Genomic DNA, 18319 nt, shown 5'->3' with positions numbered 1-18319 from the left:
AAATTCAGGCTCAGAATGTTGCAGTGTGGCCATCCAAATGCAATACAACAGAGGCTCCCAGAATGTAAAATTGCTTTGAACAATTTCAGCAGCATCAACAATACTAGAAAAAGAGATTGAAATGAAAGCCAAATGAGCAGTCATGTCTTTCAAGTTAAAATCTGGGATTTTAATCCAGAATCTTAAGAATCTTCAACGTTCACTGCCCCCCCCCCCCCAGCTTGAAAAAGCTAATTCTCGGCAGCTGTGGTAGCAAAAGCAATTATTACTTCCAAGAAAAAGTAGTTTATACAAAGACTTGGACCATACATAAAAGTTAAAAAGCTATTAGCAGTGTGCACCAGATGTTTTCACAGAAGTGCCTGAAATCTGCAGATACAGCAGCTCATTCATAGCAAATTAAGCTTTGTAAATTGTAGGCAGATGCATGCAGTAGTTTTGTGCAGCACACCTTTAAAGTATTTTATGCCAGAACTGGACACCTTTTGCAAGTATGATCACCCCTTCTGACTCTACAGAGCCATATGGAATCTTGAGAGTTCCTGATGGCACTGAAACACTGTATTAATGGCAGTTTGACTCAAAAATATGAAAAACCTTCAAATCACACCGATTTGTCTTGAAATATTAGTTCAGAGCTGACCAATCCCCCACAGTGGCTATGAATATGCTTTTTAAAAATTAAGATACAAGTATTGATACAAACTAAGGGATGTGAGTGGCACTGTGGGTTAAACCACAGAGCCTAGGACTTGCCAATCAGAAGGTCGGCGGTTCGAATCCCTGTGACAGGGTGACCTCCAGTTGCTCGGTCCCTGCTCCTGCCAACCTAGCAGTTCAAAAGCATCAAAGTGCAAGTAGATAAATAGGTACCGCTCCAGGGGGAAGGTAAACGGTGTTTCTGTGCGCGGCTTGGTCATGCTGGCCACATGACCCAGAAGCTGTACGCAGGCACCCTCGGCCAATAAAGCGAGATGAGTGCCACAACCCCAGAGTCGGTCACGACTGGACCGAATTGGTCAGGGTCCATTGATACAAACAGGAATAGCAGACCTTCTAAAGGTGGGGTATGTTCCTCTTGGCAGTGCTTTCTACGTACTTGTGAGTTTTTCAGACAGGGAAACCTTCCAAAAAGATGAAGGCAGGTTCTTCTAAAATCCTTATGGAAAGGAACTTTGGCTCATCTCAGATTTCTGAGGTTCAGTGAGTCATCCCCAAAGCTAACAGCTTCTGAAAGTCTGCCTCAGTCGGCAGCAGGCCAACTCACTATAAAAAGGAAACTTTCTTAACCTCTGGTTTGGTCACTTTTTCTTTCTGATCTACCAGCTAACAGCTGCTCGAAGTTTCACTTATTTTATCCAAATGGTGACAAAATGCCACCTATATATTCAAACACACAGGTTAGAAGTAAATGTTTATTCTTTCAACTAAATTCCAGTACTACAAGGGCAGTAAAACAATGATACACTGAAAAATTGCAGCAATAAACATTTGTTAAAGACTGATAGAATAAATAAAACCTACAAAAATGAGAAATTATATAAACCCATTCTTAACCCCCCAAAAAGTCATGGAATACAGAAATGCCCTCCTTCACTATTTCACAGGCAGTACTGTGGGCTATTTGCTTTAAATTTGTCCAGGAATTACATTCTAATTTAACTGTGAATATAGCTTTGCAGTGCACAGTTATGAAAACCACACTAACTTCAGTCAGAAGTGTCATTCTACACTTTTATTTACACAACCAGTGAAGGGCAGAGTTCTAGTACACCAGCTTTAATCCTTTTACTTTTCAAACTTATTAACATAAGCCAAATTGTAATGATACAGCAAATGAGACCACTGGTATTAACAGGTAGCAAAGGTCCACATCCAGGTGGTACTGACATCAGGGAGCACTCCAAAACCAGTTGCTGCATAAGAGTGGTTGCCACTGACAAAAGCTTGAAATAACCAGTGTATACAGAGGGGGGAAGGGGGAATATGGCATTGTTGCAAGTCTTTAAAGGACAGCTTGCAACAATAGAACAGGGTTTCAGGGCTGCCCACATATGCAGAAAACATGATTCATGAAACATCTGAAAAGAGAAAGAAAGAATTGCATCAGGGAGAACAGCACACAAAATTCTACAATCAAACTCTAGCACCAAACTGCAACTTGCCTCAGCATACAGAAAGCCAATGTGTGGATCCTAGATTCCAGTGAGCAGAGCTCTGCTCACAGGATTCCCCCTACCCCCAACCTAAGAAGTGGGGGCAATTTCTGTGGCTCCCCACTCCCAATATGCTCAGGGATGGGCGTTGGTCTCTCTGTGACAACATGGGCAATAGCTCAAAATACTTACAACTTGCAGGCTGTTCTCCATATCGTCGCATGATCTGGTCATGCGTGAACTTCACAAATGCGTCATACTGTTCTATAAGCAAGGAATATTCCAAGTGAATAATCAAATGTAACAATCGCTTGAAGAGACTTTACAGAACACAGCCAGTACAGGAAAAAGGAAGCACTCCACATTAAGCACACTACACTCTATTTGTGTGTCAGTTGGCGCTCTCTGCATTGTGCCTAAGCACCTGCTGACTTATTATCCCTTATAGCACTGTCTAGATGTAATAAAAGGAAGTCAGAGAAGGCCTCACATCCTCCCTTTAACCCTTTCATCATTACATGTGGGCACAGATATTGTAGACTAAACAGGCGGCATCCAGCACACGCATGCCCTGATATCATCTGCCAGTAAAGTGGCATATTATCAGGTCTAAGTATTGTCATTTAAAAGCAGGCAAAGGATCATCAGATCCAAAAGTCAGCTTTCTACACAGGCAGTTAACCTAAACTAAAGCCCAGAGCAAGTTGTGAGGAACATTTATGTTGGGAATGTTTCTAGCGCAACATGTGAGAACTCGAGTGGCTCAGCCAAGCCAAGCTACTTTTCCTGCTCAGCATCATGGTGCAACCAGGTGGCAACCTGTGGTCCTCCAGATGCTGGACACAAACTCCCACCAGTCCTGGCCAGCATGGTCAATAGCCACAGATAAGAACTGTTGTCCAGCAACATGTGGAGGATCCCTTCCCACGCTACAGTAGAAATATCTTGCAGGAAATTAAAAGGAACAGGATCTGCCCTACCTCCTCCAGATAGAGCCAACTCACAAGAACTCGGCTACAATTATTACTCAGGAGACAGAGATTTATTTGTAACAGCTCACTACTGACTAATGTATAATTACTGCAAGTTTCATGCACTGTTTATTTTTGTCATACCTGCAAGTTTTGTGGTCAAAATTTCTTCATACTCTTCACGGATTTTCTCTTCACGTTCTTTGAGCAAGCGTTCACATATCATTCCAACTTGTCTGAGAGTAAAGAGGGGCTGTTCTTTTTTCAGTGGCGATGATGCTGCAGATGAAGTACCTATGAAAAAGTATTTTCATAGGTAATTAAGGTATATTTTAGAGATCCTCCTAATTACTGATGAGTGCATAGAATACACTTGTAGCTGTTTTGAGGATCAGATTTTTGACCAGTGAGTGCAACCTCTGTCACAATCCAAAGCGATGTCAACTGTGCTTTATGTTTCCATAGATTTAAGTGTGTAACTTTCTCTGTATGGTGGCTTTTGAAGACAGCAGTCTAAGTTAAGTGCCTGTCAATTATTTACAACAATATGTATTGGCAACACCTCAGAGTATCCACAAGGTAATTTGTCTGCAAACATATAAAATATGGCTTGATGTCCCATTTGCTTGTTACCCTTAAAAGTCAGGCAGAGGAATCTCTGCTGGCTTGCCAGCTGTATACTGGCCTGTTTTGTTAAAATCTCCTCTCAGGCTGAATGAGATTCCCGTCCCTGGTATATAGTATGTCGCTCTTATTTTATACTCAACTTTTGGCACCCTTTTCAAAAAAGTATATTATCTCTATGATTATCTGGAAGAGAGCAGATAAAGTTTCTTATGAATATGCTCTTATTTGTTTCCACTGTTCATATTAACATATGAAGAGGAGTATATCTCCTCTTCAAATAAAACTCTTCCTTCCACAGAGTTTTTTCATAGTGACACGCATAACTTACCTAGGATCCAAATTATCAAATGTTATGCAAGTTTACTTTAAAAGTTTTACCTGGCAAAGCTGGTCCAGTAAGGAGAAATGCTTGTGACTGTGCATCAGTAGAACAACAGGGATCTGTTTGCTGAAAGTTTTCTAGGTGTCTCCTCTTCTGCATGCGTTTGTACTCCTGTTTTATATTGTACAGAATTTGCTCTAGAAAAAGGAAAACATATTCATTATGTTTCTGCTTATTAGTCTAGCAAAGATTTCAAAACCCAAACATGTTACATTGACTATATAAGTGCTGATTTACTATAGTATGCATCTTAGAAGTGTGGCTATGCTGCTCTGTCAAAACATTAAGAGCATTTAAGTAATTTTCAATGAATTACACTTTTTAAGAAGCTAAATTTATGCACCACAAAAGATAAAATTTTGTATTATAAACCCCAGCAATGTTCTTTCCCACACAAATTCCTAAGCAGCAACAGATAGGGGGCCTAAATGGTTACGTCTAGCAAAGGTCTCTGTTAACAGAAAGGGAAATGATTGGAGATTGGAGCAAGGTGGAATGCAAGGGGGGGAATCAGCAAAACTTGCCTCCACACCCCTTTTTTTAGCAGAGAGGAACACTGAATCAAAGCTCCCTCGGTAGTTGCACTCCACTCCACCCAATGTGGATCCACTACCAGCCTACTATGACCTCCACTTTGTCCTAAAAGAATAGTGAGAAAAATGACAGGTCACAAGCGTTAAATTGCAAACCATCGTTCCATGACATTTGGTGGCAGCTACATTCATTCCACCTCCCTGATTTAGTCCGGCTTTAAAGGCACTAGACAATCAAGGACAAGTTCCATAAACATGTTGTCAGTACCTCCTTATTTCCTGCATACTGACTTTGTGACTGGGCCACATATGCAAAATAATCTGTGCTGCTTTTCCAAAGTAGATCTGAATAATTATGCATCACATTATCTTATTAAACTTAACTAAGTATTACCATTAAAAACGTACATCACTGTATGAGTTATAATTCTTTTCTGAAATACTGCTGTACATTGAATGCACTACTGGCTTAAATGTGCACCATCCCCTTCCATTATGGCTTCTCTCGATCTTATGATAATATTCTCTAGACTGCTGCCTGGTGGGCAAAAATGCATGCTCTCCCTTACAGATCTGCACTCCTCCCTGCACTTCACCAGAAAGAAACAAAAGGGGAAAGCAATCAGCCCTATCTACAGCACTTGCTTTGTGGGGCAAATGTAGTGAGACTGACTGTGTCTTTCTCCTCTCTTCACCTCTATCCCAAGCGGAGGGGTATCCACAGAAGAAGCAAATGTTTGCCAGGAAGCATCTTTCTTAAGTCTCATGCAAGCACTTCTACAGAAATGCATCCCCAACACTGCTGGCAGGGGAGGAGTAATCTGAGTGCAGATTCTCTCTCCCCACCCTTCCAATTTCAGCTTGCAGGGAAGACTTCCACATGTAAACTCAGAACACCAAGATGCACATGCCACCTTTAATTTCACCCCTCCCCCACATCTGCCAGAATTCATCCTACTAGACTGTAGAATAATCTCCTTGCCACCAAAAGCCAATCTAGATTGCCCAGATTCTCTGCATGCCAGACACCATGGGGTATACTACTACTACCATCTCCTTTAAGGCAGTTAATATAGCCTCTTTTGCCTCATCTCGCCAGCTTGCAAATACCAACTGAGTACAGTGGTACCTTAGGTTACATACGCTTCAGGTTACAGACTCCGCTAACCCAGAAATAATACCTTGGGTTAAGAACTTTGCTTCAGGATGAGAACAGAAATCGTGCTCCGGCGGCGTGGCAGCAGCAGGAGACCCCATTAGCTAAAGTGGTGCTTCAGGTTAAGAACAGTTTCAGATTAAGAACGGACCTCCGGAACGAATTAAGTACTTAACCCGAGGTACCACTGTAAATATACAGTCACTTCCATTACTTGGGCGCGTTTGCTCATGTCCAACCTTGGAAACATTCCCAGATGGTTGTCTCATTATGGTACTTTTAAAAATGATTACTGTATCTCTTTTCTTTTTTTTTGAAAAAACTTTCACTCTAAAAATCATAGAGTAACAGTAACTTCCTGATCTGCTATAAAGTCCCATGTAAGATGAAACCTGGCACTTTGCTAAGGCAACAATGAAAGAGTAGCAAAATCTGTTCTCTTGGAAAGGACAGCACAGTATCTTCAAAACCTCAGCTAATAAGTGAAGTTGCACAGGATTCAAACCAGTTTAAGATATACAGTACAATACAGATCCATTTCTCCTAATTTGTATACCGCCTTTTTATTTAACTATACCCACGGCTGTTTACAAGCTGAAGAAACAAAGTATGTACACCTTATAACAATCTAATCCAATACAAAAATGTGATAATAAAACATAACTTTAAAATAAGCAACTTATATCAAATAAAGTAATAGTCAACAATTCATTAGAATAGTCATTCCAGTCTACAGCAAGAGTGGCTAACCTGTGGCCCACCACAGGTTGGGACTCCCAAACCCACCAGCGTGGCAGTGGTTAGAAATGGGAGTTGTAGCCAACAACATCTGGAGAAACATGGGTTAGCCAAACCCTGATAAGAGCGGGATTTGAGAAGTTCAAGCTATCAAGTATCTACTAGTTAGACAAAAATTAAAATAAAATAATGGAACGCTTGTTTTGTTCACATTAAGAAACGTCCTTTTTTTTTTCTTTTCATTTAGCATCTGAATCCCTAACTCCTTCTAAACCTTCAATAGATTGAATCCATGCCTAATCTCACACTGTGAAAACTATCCCCCCCTTTTGCATTCAGTATTTGTTCCCATTAAAAAAATAAATAAATCCATATATTGCTTTTGGAAAATGTCAGCTAATACCTGTATGTAGAAGAAGTGAAACTTAAAACTGTCTATTTTCACTTTTTGGGACACTACACAGAAAATATGAAGAGGCTGCATTAGTCCAATCCAGGGGTGCCCATTTCCCTCCCAAAGCAGGCCAGATTTGACGAAATGAGCATGCGTGAGGGCCGATCAGACCTTTTTCTTAGGATCGAAGTTGTTGAGTTTTTTAGGATTTTACCCCAGGAGACAGGATATAAAGGAAAGTGTAATCTAAAGAACAGTTAACAAGCATCCCTGAATCATGCCTTGGAGGCAGAAACCAAAGGAGTCTGTGGAATGCTGGTCCCAGTAGTCTAGTCCTTTTCAACAACCAATAGTACATTATTTCTTTATTTGGAGTATGCTTCTCATAAAGGAAACTATCATCACTAAAGAAGCATATTCACTTTCAATGTTGTATTTAAGCTAATGTTGTTTAAATAATATTTAAATCTAATTTTTAAATTGTTAGCTATTTCCATACTTACTTTCTTGTCATACTGTAAGCATAGTTTCAATGTCATGGCAGCATTCCTGACACAAGGCCCAAAATACCCAAGATATTGTCACTGTCAGCCAAGATAGTGTAGTAGATAAGAATGTTGGGAGTAAGACCTAGGAGACCAGGTCTTATAACCCCCCACCTAGCCATGAAGCTCAGAGTCTAGTTCACAGCTACTACCCCAAACTATAGATTAGTGGGAACCTGCAGGCTCCCACCAACTTGAAAACACTTTGTTTTTCCGTTATTATTTTTTGCCACCATGCTGAGCTACACCAAGGTTTGCCTGACCATGTTGTCCAAACCATGGCTTGTGGTCAAGCTTTGTCTTCACCAACCACAAACTAGCCACAAATAAATCTAAGACAAATAATCAGGACTGCCAAAAATCTTAGATTGGATTTGAGTGTCAAGGAATTATAAAGTACAGTATTTACATTCAAATGCTGAGAACAACCATTATGATTATCTTTGAGTTTAGATTTACCACCACTGCTGGGTTTTGACAAACCTGGAGTTCAAAAGCTAGTCACTTTAAACAAGGTACTGCCAAGAAAACAAAAAAAGTATTCATATCAACAGCCATGATCCAGAGGCTCCACCTGCCACTGATCTGAGCCCCAAAGAAAAAAGAAATTATCCACAAATGGAGCAGCAGGTAGACAGTGCATTCAAAAACCTGTGCTGGAATGAAAACTATGTACTGATGAGAGTCCTGAGTGTAGGGGGGTGTCTCCACACACACACACATTCAGTGGAGCAATCCAGAGCATCCAGATCAGCCCTTGTTGGATTAAGGTTCAGGTGACCAACTTTATGTTGAAAGAAATATTGCAAATTACAGTTTTCCATATTCCTTTACGTTCTTAAATGTCTTGCCACTTCAAATTGTGTTGATCCAATAAAAACAGAGAGAAGTCTATTGTCCATTATAGAGTAATATGAACAGAATAGTCCAGAGGGTGAGGAGGAAGTAAAAAATCCACCCCAACCCCCAAAAACAAGCAGAACTGGGAAATCCCCAACCAAAGATTCTGTTAAAAGCAGTAAATCCTAAGGTTTAATCCAAAACTGTCCATGTGCAAGCCAAATGGACTTCTGCTTGTGCAACAAGACTTTACTTTCCTTTCCTCCCCCTGCAGTTCTCCGCATGCCCTCAAAATCTGCTCAGGGGGGTTGGGGGAGTGCAGGGGGCAGCAGATGAAGCTAAAGCCCAATTGTGCAAGTGGAAGTCCACTCACACATTGGATTCCACCCCTAATCTCCCAAAAGAATAATGTGGATTATACAGTGGTGCCTTGCAAGACGAAAAGAATCCGTTCCGCGGGTCTTTTCGTCTTGCGGTTTTTTCATCTTGCGAAGCAAGCCCATTGACGGAGTAGCGCTATTAGCGCTATTGGCTAAAAAGGGGCTAAAAACAGCTTTTTAAAGGGGGGGATTAGCGGTTTTGCTGCTAAAATGCTTTTAGCAGCTTAGCGATTCAAAATAAGGGGTTTTGGAGCAAAAAAAAAACCCCGAAAATTTTCGTCATTTTTCGTCTTGCGAAGCAAGCCCATAGGGAAATTCGTCTTGCGAAGCACCTCTGCAGACGGAAAACCCTTTCGTCTTGTGGGTTTTCCGTCTTGCGAGGCACCACTGTATTCATATTTCCACTCTGGCTCAATAACTTCTGTTAAACAATAGAAGATGATGCAACAATAATTGTTACTTCTATTACACTAAGGGCATTCCACAGAATACGGACTGGATACATGGTAGCAAAACCTATTACATAATACTGATCTTTAACTGGTGGGCTCAAACTCAAGTTGGTCACACTAGCAACATAAACCAAAAATAAAAAGTCCTTTTTGGGTTAGTGATACTTTTTCTTCTTTTAAGCAGAGAAAGAGGAAAAACAGAAAAAACCAAAAAAGTACTAAAATAGTTCTTGTGGTTTGCTAGTACACTGAGATATAAAAGATGATATTTAAAATGTTTGGAATGTTAAGGCTGAAAGCTGCCACTGATATATCCACATGCTTCTCAAGTTCTCCATAGTTTTACCTCTTCCTGTAACTTAGGAATAACATTATACCAGCTCTGCCATCTTCGTATTTGTGGTTTGAAATGTAGGACAGTTCAAAAAGGACACAGCAGGATAAGCATGGATCATATCATATGAAGTCTTATTTTAATTTGCTCAAATAAAAAATATTATGGTTAGCAACTTATCAGATAAATGCCCCAAATGTACTCCAAAGGCTTCGTGAATAGCATCTAAATGTATAAACATTAAGGAAGTATGTTTTCAAGATGACTGGGCAAGTGTGTTGCTCAGTCTAGGATGGCTCTGTCATGCAAGGTCATTAAGTGAGGGATAGGCACTTACACATGGGTAGGCAAACTAAGGCCCGGGGGCCAGATCCAGCCCAATCGCCTTCTAAATCCAGCCCATGGACGGTCCAGGAATCAGCATGTTTTTACATGAGTAGAATGTGTGCTTTTATTTAAAATGCATCTCTGGGTTATTTGTGGGGCATAGGAATTCGTTCATCCCCCCACCAAAAAAAAATACAGTCCGGCCCCCCACAAGGTCTGAGGGACAGTTTGCTGACCCCACACTTACATGTGAACCATCTTAAGAGGAGGAGTATTAGCACTGATCAAAGTCAGAAACTACATACCAGATGACCCAACTATAAAAAAGAAATTGCAATAGCATTGTTTTAAGCATCTATTCTCTTAGTTTTCACTAAGGTGACAAATTTGTGTCTGGGCTGTAACTTCTTTAGACTGCATGACTGACTGACATTTTTTTCTATGGAGATGCAATCTTAGGACATCTCGACAGACAAGACTTACCAGACTTCAATCAAAGTGTGGCAAGTCCCAGATAAGCAAGTGTCTATATAGAGCTGAGGAATCTATGACCCTCCAAATGTTGCTGAGCTACAGATCCCATCACACCAACCACTGGCTATGCTGGCTGGGGACGATGGAACAGTTGGAGGGCCACAGGTTTCCCACTCAAATGTAGAAGATTGAAGGAGCAGGCATGTGATTCCTTAACATTAATCTCTACTGATAAAACCCAAACAGAAGTTTAGTATCAAGATGCTACTATGGCAAGTGATCTTATACTTTTTTAGTTATTTGGATTTTATATTAAAGTCTATGAACAGGAATGCTACAAGTGTCTGCATGGCATTAAACCTAGATGTACAAATAGATCATTTAACCAAAACGTAGCTAGAAATTCCCAGATGGGAAAAGCTCTATAGCTCCCCAAGATAAAAAGTACTTTCCCCACCATGATTGCTCCAAGTAAATACACTGCACACCAAAATTACACCTTTGTCATACAGGTTTTAAGATATGCAATTTCTTTCAGACATGTACAAGTAGAAAAATTGTAGAGAAAAGGCCAATTCAGCATGAATTCAGCAACACAGCAGCTGTCCAAACAATGTTTAAAACTGTTTGATACAATATTTACTCTGAATGTTTCCCTTCTCCTCTCCTACCAATAAAGCACTTATTTACCTATTCAAAACAGCTGGTGGCTCATTTTTTTTAGTGACACACCCACCAACTCCAAAGCTAGATTTTCTTCCTTAATTAAGCATGATTGGCCCAAATCAATGTTTACATTGGCATAGATCCAAACATGCCTTGTGTGAACAGAAAGGTATTTCTGCTTGTGCAATGTACCCCAGTAATTCTTCTGTTTCCTCATCCTGTTACAAGCCTATATGCCCCATTCCAAGCCATTCTAAGAGGCTCTGTAAACCCTCAGGAACAGCTTGGTTGGGTGTGTGCAAGGGGTAAGAATGGGGAGAGGGGGGAGGGGAGAGAGAGAACACCCCATTGCACCAGTCCACTGTTCTTCTCAAGATCCAACCTCCTAAATTCAGGGGGAAATTGAGACCTGAAATGCTGTACATTGAACTGCTTTTAACAAACCAATTCCTATAGCCAATTAGATTACCCAGTCTACAGTCTGATGCATGAGCTAATATGCTGACACAGCAACTCTGAGAAATGAGCAGAAGATGACAGAACTGATGTAAGGACCAAACTTCTCTTGCTGGGGTAATGCAGCAACTCAACCCCAGTCCAATGCAGTTAGTTGATGGTGTGGGGTCGTAACATTTTTATACATGAAAAACCTATTGTTACATTTTTCAATGGAAAAAACTCCACTTTAAGAATGCATTCATAGAATTAGCTAGTAACATAACTAATGAATACAATACAAATTCAAATCTGCCAACTAGAATGGATATACTAGTTTAAATTTAAAATCTAAGTTGTAATTAACTTTTTCATGTGGCTATTCATAGACAAAATATTTTATGTGCATAATTCTTCATGCACGCTGAAACTTAATACTTTACAATGCTTTCATTTCATTTATTAAAATATAAATAATGCAAAGGAATTATATGTCATTCAGCTATCATGCCAGAATTGAAGTAAAAATAATTTCCAAGTAAGCCAGGGGTGGAAAACCCTTTTCATATTAAGGGCCCTGACCCATGGGAAAAGCCAACCATGGAGGCCACTGCTAGTGATACGAAGTTAGCACTTCATTATCTTCCTGCCACCCCATCTCTACTTCTATATTTTGTCTTATGAATCTACCTGCACTATGTTCCACTAACTCTGGGAGTGCAGTTGCTGGGGACAAGTGTGCGAGTCTTCTTGGTGGCAGCACTCGGATAATGGAAATCCCCTCTAAAAGAGGTTGATGTTTGAGTTTTAGGAGAGCAGTAATGATTTCAATCTGTTCTAACAAGCCTTCCTGTTGAGTGATGTATTTAGATTGCCCTAGTTGTTGGATGCCCTTTCATGCTGCAGTTTGAACTTATTTAATTAAAATACTATATTTTTGTTGTCATGTTTCTGATCTAGATGCGTCCTTGGGAGCCCAAAGGCAGGGTAGAAATGATCTAAAATAATATTTTTAAAAGCTTAAGTCAAATAAACACAAAGTCAGCTTTCAATCAATTGGGGCAACAAAAAAATTACCAATAAAACCCACATCACTGAGTACTGCCACTACTGATGGCAACACACAAGTGGTACCTGTGTTTTGTATAAAATAGCTCTATTCCATGAAACTTTGTTGCCCTTAACGGAACAAGCAACAACTAACATTGGAGAACACGAAAGTCATTCAGGGTGTCTCCTGAATGTAAAGGTATTTAGTACCCTTATCAATGCTTATTAAAAGCAACCAACCCCACATCCTATTATGACAGCATTGTAACCAATCCTTACATCACACCTATGTAAGAAAGTCTACTTAACTGGCTTAACAGTTCAATGTTCTTGAACTGTACATATAGGAATATTTGTTGTGCTACCTGATCTTTTAAATCTTTTGCTAAATTAGTATAACCTAAGGTTTACTAAATTACTGTAACTCATCAATAGACAATTTAATTCATCCTCTTGCGTGGAAAAACAGGCACATATCTGAGGCCCTTATTGCCATGCTTTAATTTACAGACTAGTTAGATTAAACACATGCCTGTTTCTAAGACCGGAAACATACAATAAATAAATTTCACACAGCATTGTATTTCTTGTGGAGTAAGACATTACAAATCTAGGTTATTTCATCCCCAAGTTATTATTGGACAATTTGAACAAAGTCGTAAGAATTTACACAGAAACCCCACATTGTGAAGATTTACTTAAAGCTAAATACCTCTGAATGACAAATCTCCAAATAATTTTGAGACAGACCTCATCTAAGTGTTTAAATACCTAGTTTTATACTTTTTTCTGGGTTTTTCAGCGGCACTGAAATTTTCAAGAGGATATGTGCTCCTAACCACTAATGCCTTCAAACTGCAGCTCCTTGACATGCCCAGCTGTTCACATCACTAAATCAATTTTAAACCCACATTTACATTAAATATTCATTGCATGGATACTTCTACTTCCAGTGAAGTCACCAATCATAAATGTAGCATTTAACTAACACAGCCTTGGTTCCTGCTTACACATTTAGCAATGTTTAGCTATGATTCAAACTAAACTGCAATCCTGAATACATGCTCCACTAATTTACTAATGAGAAAGGTGTTAATTTAACTACCACACTTTGTTTAACTACCACACATATTCAAATCAAATGTAGTCCACCAGGGTTTAACAGGAGATGGCTATGGTCCTAGACATTTCAGCATATTAGCTCTCACAAGTGAGATTATCTATACAATGGGAAGACCAACATAATTTGAAGCAAGTTATTGTAGACATACCAAGATGCAAGATTTAAGGGCTAATTTAAATATTCATATTTCCATGTGACAGCAAACATTCTGTAATTAATGTGGCTTACACAGATCCACTTCTTACTATATGAAAACACAAGCTCTTGGGAAATGAAAGCTTAATAAAAACCAGCAAATTACTATGCCTGCTATCTCAGATAATCTTCAGACTCAAATGCCACATCCATATATGCAAAATAAACTGAAGATAATGGTCCCTACATTCATTAATTACTTGAGAAATGGAGGAGGGGGTGAAGACGACAAAATGATTGGGGGAGGATGAACTCTATATATGGACTAAGATTTCGAATAGATCCAGTTAGTGGAATCCACTCTGGGCCAAGCATGTAAAATACCTTCAGAGGTGTAATTCAATGAAACCTGATCCTGCAATTTATTCATTAGGTCTTGGGGTGCAGGAGGAAGAAGAGACAGGTTATCACTTTAACATTTCTGGTGAAGTGACACTGAAATGCATTCTCATCCTTACTAAGAGATGTTCAACAGCCACTGCCTTATTACAGCTTCTTCTTACAAGAACGCCTTTATTGATTTGAGCCCCCGCGGAGACGTGAACAATACCCGGCTCAATACTGGAAGGGGGTGGGGTGGGGGAGAGAAATTCAATTCTTATCGTGGAACCGGCCCCTGCCGCCGCCCAAGCAGTCCACCTTGGGGTGATTGATGACAGCCCCCGCTCCGTCCCTCTCCCTGCCCTCCCCCGGTGTTTGAACGGGAAGGCGGAGGCACGGCCGCCTCGGCTCAGGCAACATACGCCCAAGAGTTTAATGGCTGCAACAAATCGATCGCCTGCACCGGGGAGGAGAGAAAGAAGGGCAAAGAGACGGAGAAAGAGACAGAGACATATTTCTCCCGGCCAAGATCCCGCCTCCCTCGCGATATAATTTCTCGGTTCCTCTTTCTCTCCGCGCACATACAATTACCCCCGTCAAACGCCAAGGAGCCAAGCAGCCCTCTCTCCCCCAAGGGGGGGTGGGGGGGGGGAGGAAGGAAGGTGCGGTGCTGAATAGAGAAATTCCCCTTTCCCAGACGCAGCCCGGCGGGGCTGAGTCTCCCCGCCCCTCTTCGCCCATTACACCGGCTCAGCCCTATTATCAACCCCCTTTCTGCGGCCTCTCCCGTATCGCTGCCACTTCCCCGCCCCCACCGCGGCGAGAGCGGCCATTTCCATTGTGCCGACTCCGCGGCGAAAGCGAAGCCAAAAGAGGGGGGGGGAGGAAAATGGGGGGGTAGAGAAGGGAGGTGGCTGGGAAGAGAAAGCGGGGCAACGGGGGAGAAGCCAAGCGGACTCATGAAAAGCAAGCCAGAAAGGGGGGAGGCGGCCTTCGCCCCTTATCCTAGAGTCTCTCTCCCCCCCCCGCCGTGCCCCGCCCTAGGCGCCCCTCGGGGCCCCGCTTACCTGTGGTGAGGCGAGTGGACACTTCCCCGAAGGGCGAAGGCTCCATGCGCAGGTATTTCTGCGGGGACGAGGCGAAGGAGGCCGCGGAGGAAGAGGAGGCGGCGGCCGCCGAAGCGGACAAAGGGGCGCAGCGCCGCCGCTTCGGCGAGGCCGGGCTCAGGAGCGGGTCGAAATCCAGAGTCCTTTTTAGGGTGGCGCCGCAGGCCATGGCGGAGGTGGAGGAAGACGAGGACGAAGAGGCTGAGGGAGCGGAGCCGGCTGGGCCTTCGCCACCGAGAGAGAGAGCGAGCGAGAGAGCGGGGCCGGAAGGAGCTGACGAGACCGGGGGGGAAGGAGGGAACGGAGGAGAAGGGGGGGCGGAGGAGGCGCTTCAGGCGCTGCCTCGCCGCGTCAGGCTCGGGGTCGCCACTGCTACGCGCCTCCTGGGCTTTTCTGCTGCCTGCCGGCCGCCGGCTCCGCCTGCGTCTCCAGGGAGCGGCCCGGAGCTCTCGGCCCGGCTTGGCTGGACTCGTTGGCTCCGCCCGCGGAAAATCCTCCCCGGGCCGAATCCGGGAGGGTGTCTAGGCCGGTGGGAGCGGCACGACGGGAGGCTACCCGGCCTGAGGCCGCCGATGACGAGAGATAGCCGCGGCGGGAGCTGCCGTGCGCCTCTGTGACTCTTCCACACCAGCAATATGGCGTCAATAACAACGCCGCTGATTCAAAAAACCATCCCTCGCCGACGCGCCTGCGCGGCACGGGGGTGGCGCCCGCCGCAAAGGTTCAGGGGAGTTGTGGTTTTCTCAGGGTCACCTCCCGGCGTTTGAAGCAAGGGCGCAGGAGGGAAGCGGGGGACTACGTTTCCCGTCGTTCTTGGCGCTAAGGACATGACTTCCGGGTGGAATTTAAATCCCCGCAGAGAACCCTGTACCTCAGGAATGCGAGTGAAACGGGGTGAAGGAATGGAAGCGGTCTTCTTAATATGGGGAGTAGCAGGAAAGGAGCCGGGCAGCGGGGAAAGGAGCTTAGTTTGCCGAAATTATAAATGGCTGATAGTACTTAATTATAACATCAGCCATAATAACATCTGGTCCAGAAGAAAGGGCGTTTCGTTCAGCTATCTCTGAAACACTGAAGTAGATTGTGGGAAAATATGAATGAATGAAAGAACAAGAAAAAATCCCCGAAAGGAAGAAATTCGCATTTATAATACTCTTCTTGACTGTGCTCCAGCTAGGGGTGGGATGGGGAGAAAAAACTCCTGTCCAATGGCTTCACCGTTCTAGACAACACTTTGTATTAAAGGAAATAGCGTAAATCACACATACAGCTCTTAAAATGTTTGAATTTAAATGCCAATAGTGACTGAAATAAATTCAAATATCTGTGAAAACAAACATTTGATTCTCAAAAGCATTAATAATTGTACAGATAGAAAACCATAGTGTGCCTGTAAATTGATTTCTTTGAATGATGATAACAATACAGTATTATTTTTTTTAAGGCCAGCCAAGAGCAGCATATCCCCCCCCCCCCCCAGATACATCAATCTGTTTGGGGGCTATAGTGAGTGATTATAGAACCTACAGTCTTACTCTGGAAAAGATGATAAGGTAAAGGGACCCCTGACCATTAGGTCCAGTCGTGACCGACTCTGGGGTTGCGACGCTCATCTCGCTTTATTGGCCAAGGGAGCTGGCGTACAGCTTCCGGGTCATGTGGCCAGCATGACTAAGCTGCATCTGGCAAACCAGAGCAGTGCACGGAAATGCTGTTTATCTTCCCGCCAGAGCGGTACCTATTTATCTGCTTGCACTTTGAGGTGCTTTCGAACTGCTAGGTTGGCAGGAGCAGGGACCGAGCAACGGGAGCTCACCCCGTCACGGGGATTCAAACTACTGACCTTCTGATCAGCAAATCCTAGGCTCTGTGGTTTAACCCACAGTGTCACCTGCGTCCCGGAAAAGATGATAGCATGTAACAATTGATCACATTTTACAAAGGCTCTCTCAGTAATACGGCAAACCTGTAAAGTAGGCCAAAATTATTGTCCCCATATTGCAATTGAAAAGTGAATATATTTGATTTGAAGAGTCTATACCACTTTATGAGAGAGAGTGGGAAACTTCCCCATGGTCACGTAGTGAATTTAAGCTGGGGAAAACATTTTAAGTCAGGGACTTCCTGGTTCTTGCCCACCATTCTATTCAAGGAAAGAGCTATGGTTTTCTGAACTGGGATATAGAAAGGGCCACTTAATCTTCTCAAATCAAACTAACTACATAGGGTGCAAATGCAGTTGTATCATACCAGCCAGGCTGGAAGGCAGTGTGGCAAGCCTGGAGCTGGCACAGCAGTCGGGCTTGATGCTTTCAAGAGGTGGCCGTGGAGCAGACTCGAGATCCAGCAGATACTAGCTCAGTCCCCACCCCAGAATCAACATTTTTTTCCTCCCTCTCCCATGCCACTAGAACTCATAGAATTGTAGAGTTGGAAGGGATCCTGAGGATCATCTAGTCCAACCACCTGTAATGCAGGAATCTGTCCCATATGGGAACTGAACTTGCAACCTTCGCATTATCAGCACCACACTCTGACCAACTGAGCTATCAAACTAGCAGATTTTTATTTTATGGTGTAAGCACTGATTATTGGGGAAACAGTAAGTAGGTCATGATTAGGCTTGAGCCGCAAGGTCTAATACTCAACTAAATATTGCACCAATACTTGAGCAGCTGATTTTATTTCATCATTTAATGGCAAGAATACAGAAGATGAGCAATATGAACAACATGTTTAGAGATCAGGAAGCTTGGCCTTTGGCATCTAATGCCAGTGGAGGGAGCCCTGATGCCAGCAGATCCCCTTCCTAGCTTCCTGTATAAATATTAAATATCCGTACAGAGAGCACTGTCAAACAATGGCAGACAGTGATAATTAGATCTCCACATTACTGGAGTTTCCCACACCACTACCACAGAACTCCCAAGGGGAGGCAAAAGTCCAGATGGAAATGTGACATACACGAGCCATCTTCCTGCCAGTGTGCTGGCTAGGATTCTGCACAAAGAAGCAGAGCTACCAAGCACAAGCCTGTCTGAAGCAAAGAAGGTCTGGCTGTAGCTGATGAGTTCCAAGTATTGTTCACATGGGTTTGTTCTTCAATCAAATGAA

General features: G+C 42.7%; 1 protein-coding gene across 1 annotated transcript; it reads right to left on the bottom strand.

Moving 5' to 3' along the window:
* Nucleotides 1-1401: 1401 nt before the first annotated feature.
* On the bottom strand, nt 1402-15899 carry AKIRIN2 (akirin 2). The gene is made up of 5 exons (XM_083433613.1): nt 15167-15899; nt 4133-4273; nt 3272-3421; nt 2349-2420; nt 1402-2081 (listed from the first exon to the last, which is right to left on the bottom strand). The coding sequence occupies exons 1-5, from the start codon at nt 15372-15374 to the stop codon at nt 2071-2073; spliced, it is 582 nt and encodes a 193-aa protein (XP_083289739.1). The 5' UTR covers nt 15375-15899; the 3' UTR covers nt 1402-2070.
* Nucleotides 15900-18319: the final 2420 nt, after the last annotated feature.

The sequence above is a fragment of the Podarcis tiliguerta genome (assembly GCF_965153285.1).
Source record: "Podarcis tiliguerta genome assembly, chromosome: 3".
NCBI classification, from domain to species: Eukaryota; Metazoa; Chordata; class Lepidosauria; order Squamata; family Lacertidae; genus Podarcis; species Podarcis tiliguerta.
Note: the sequence above shows the minus strand (reverse complement) of the source record. Positions and strands in the feature narration are given on the sequence as shown.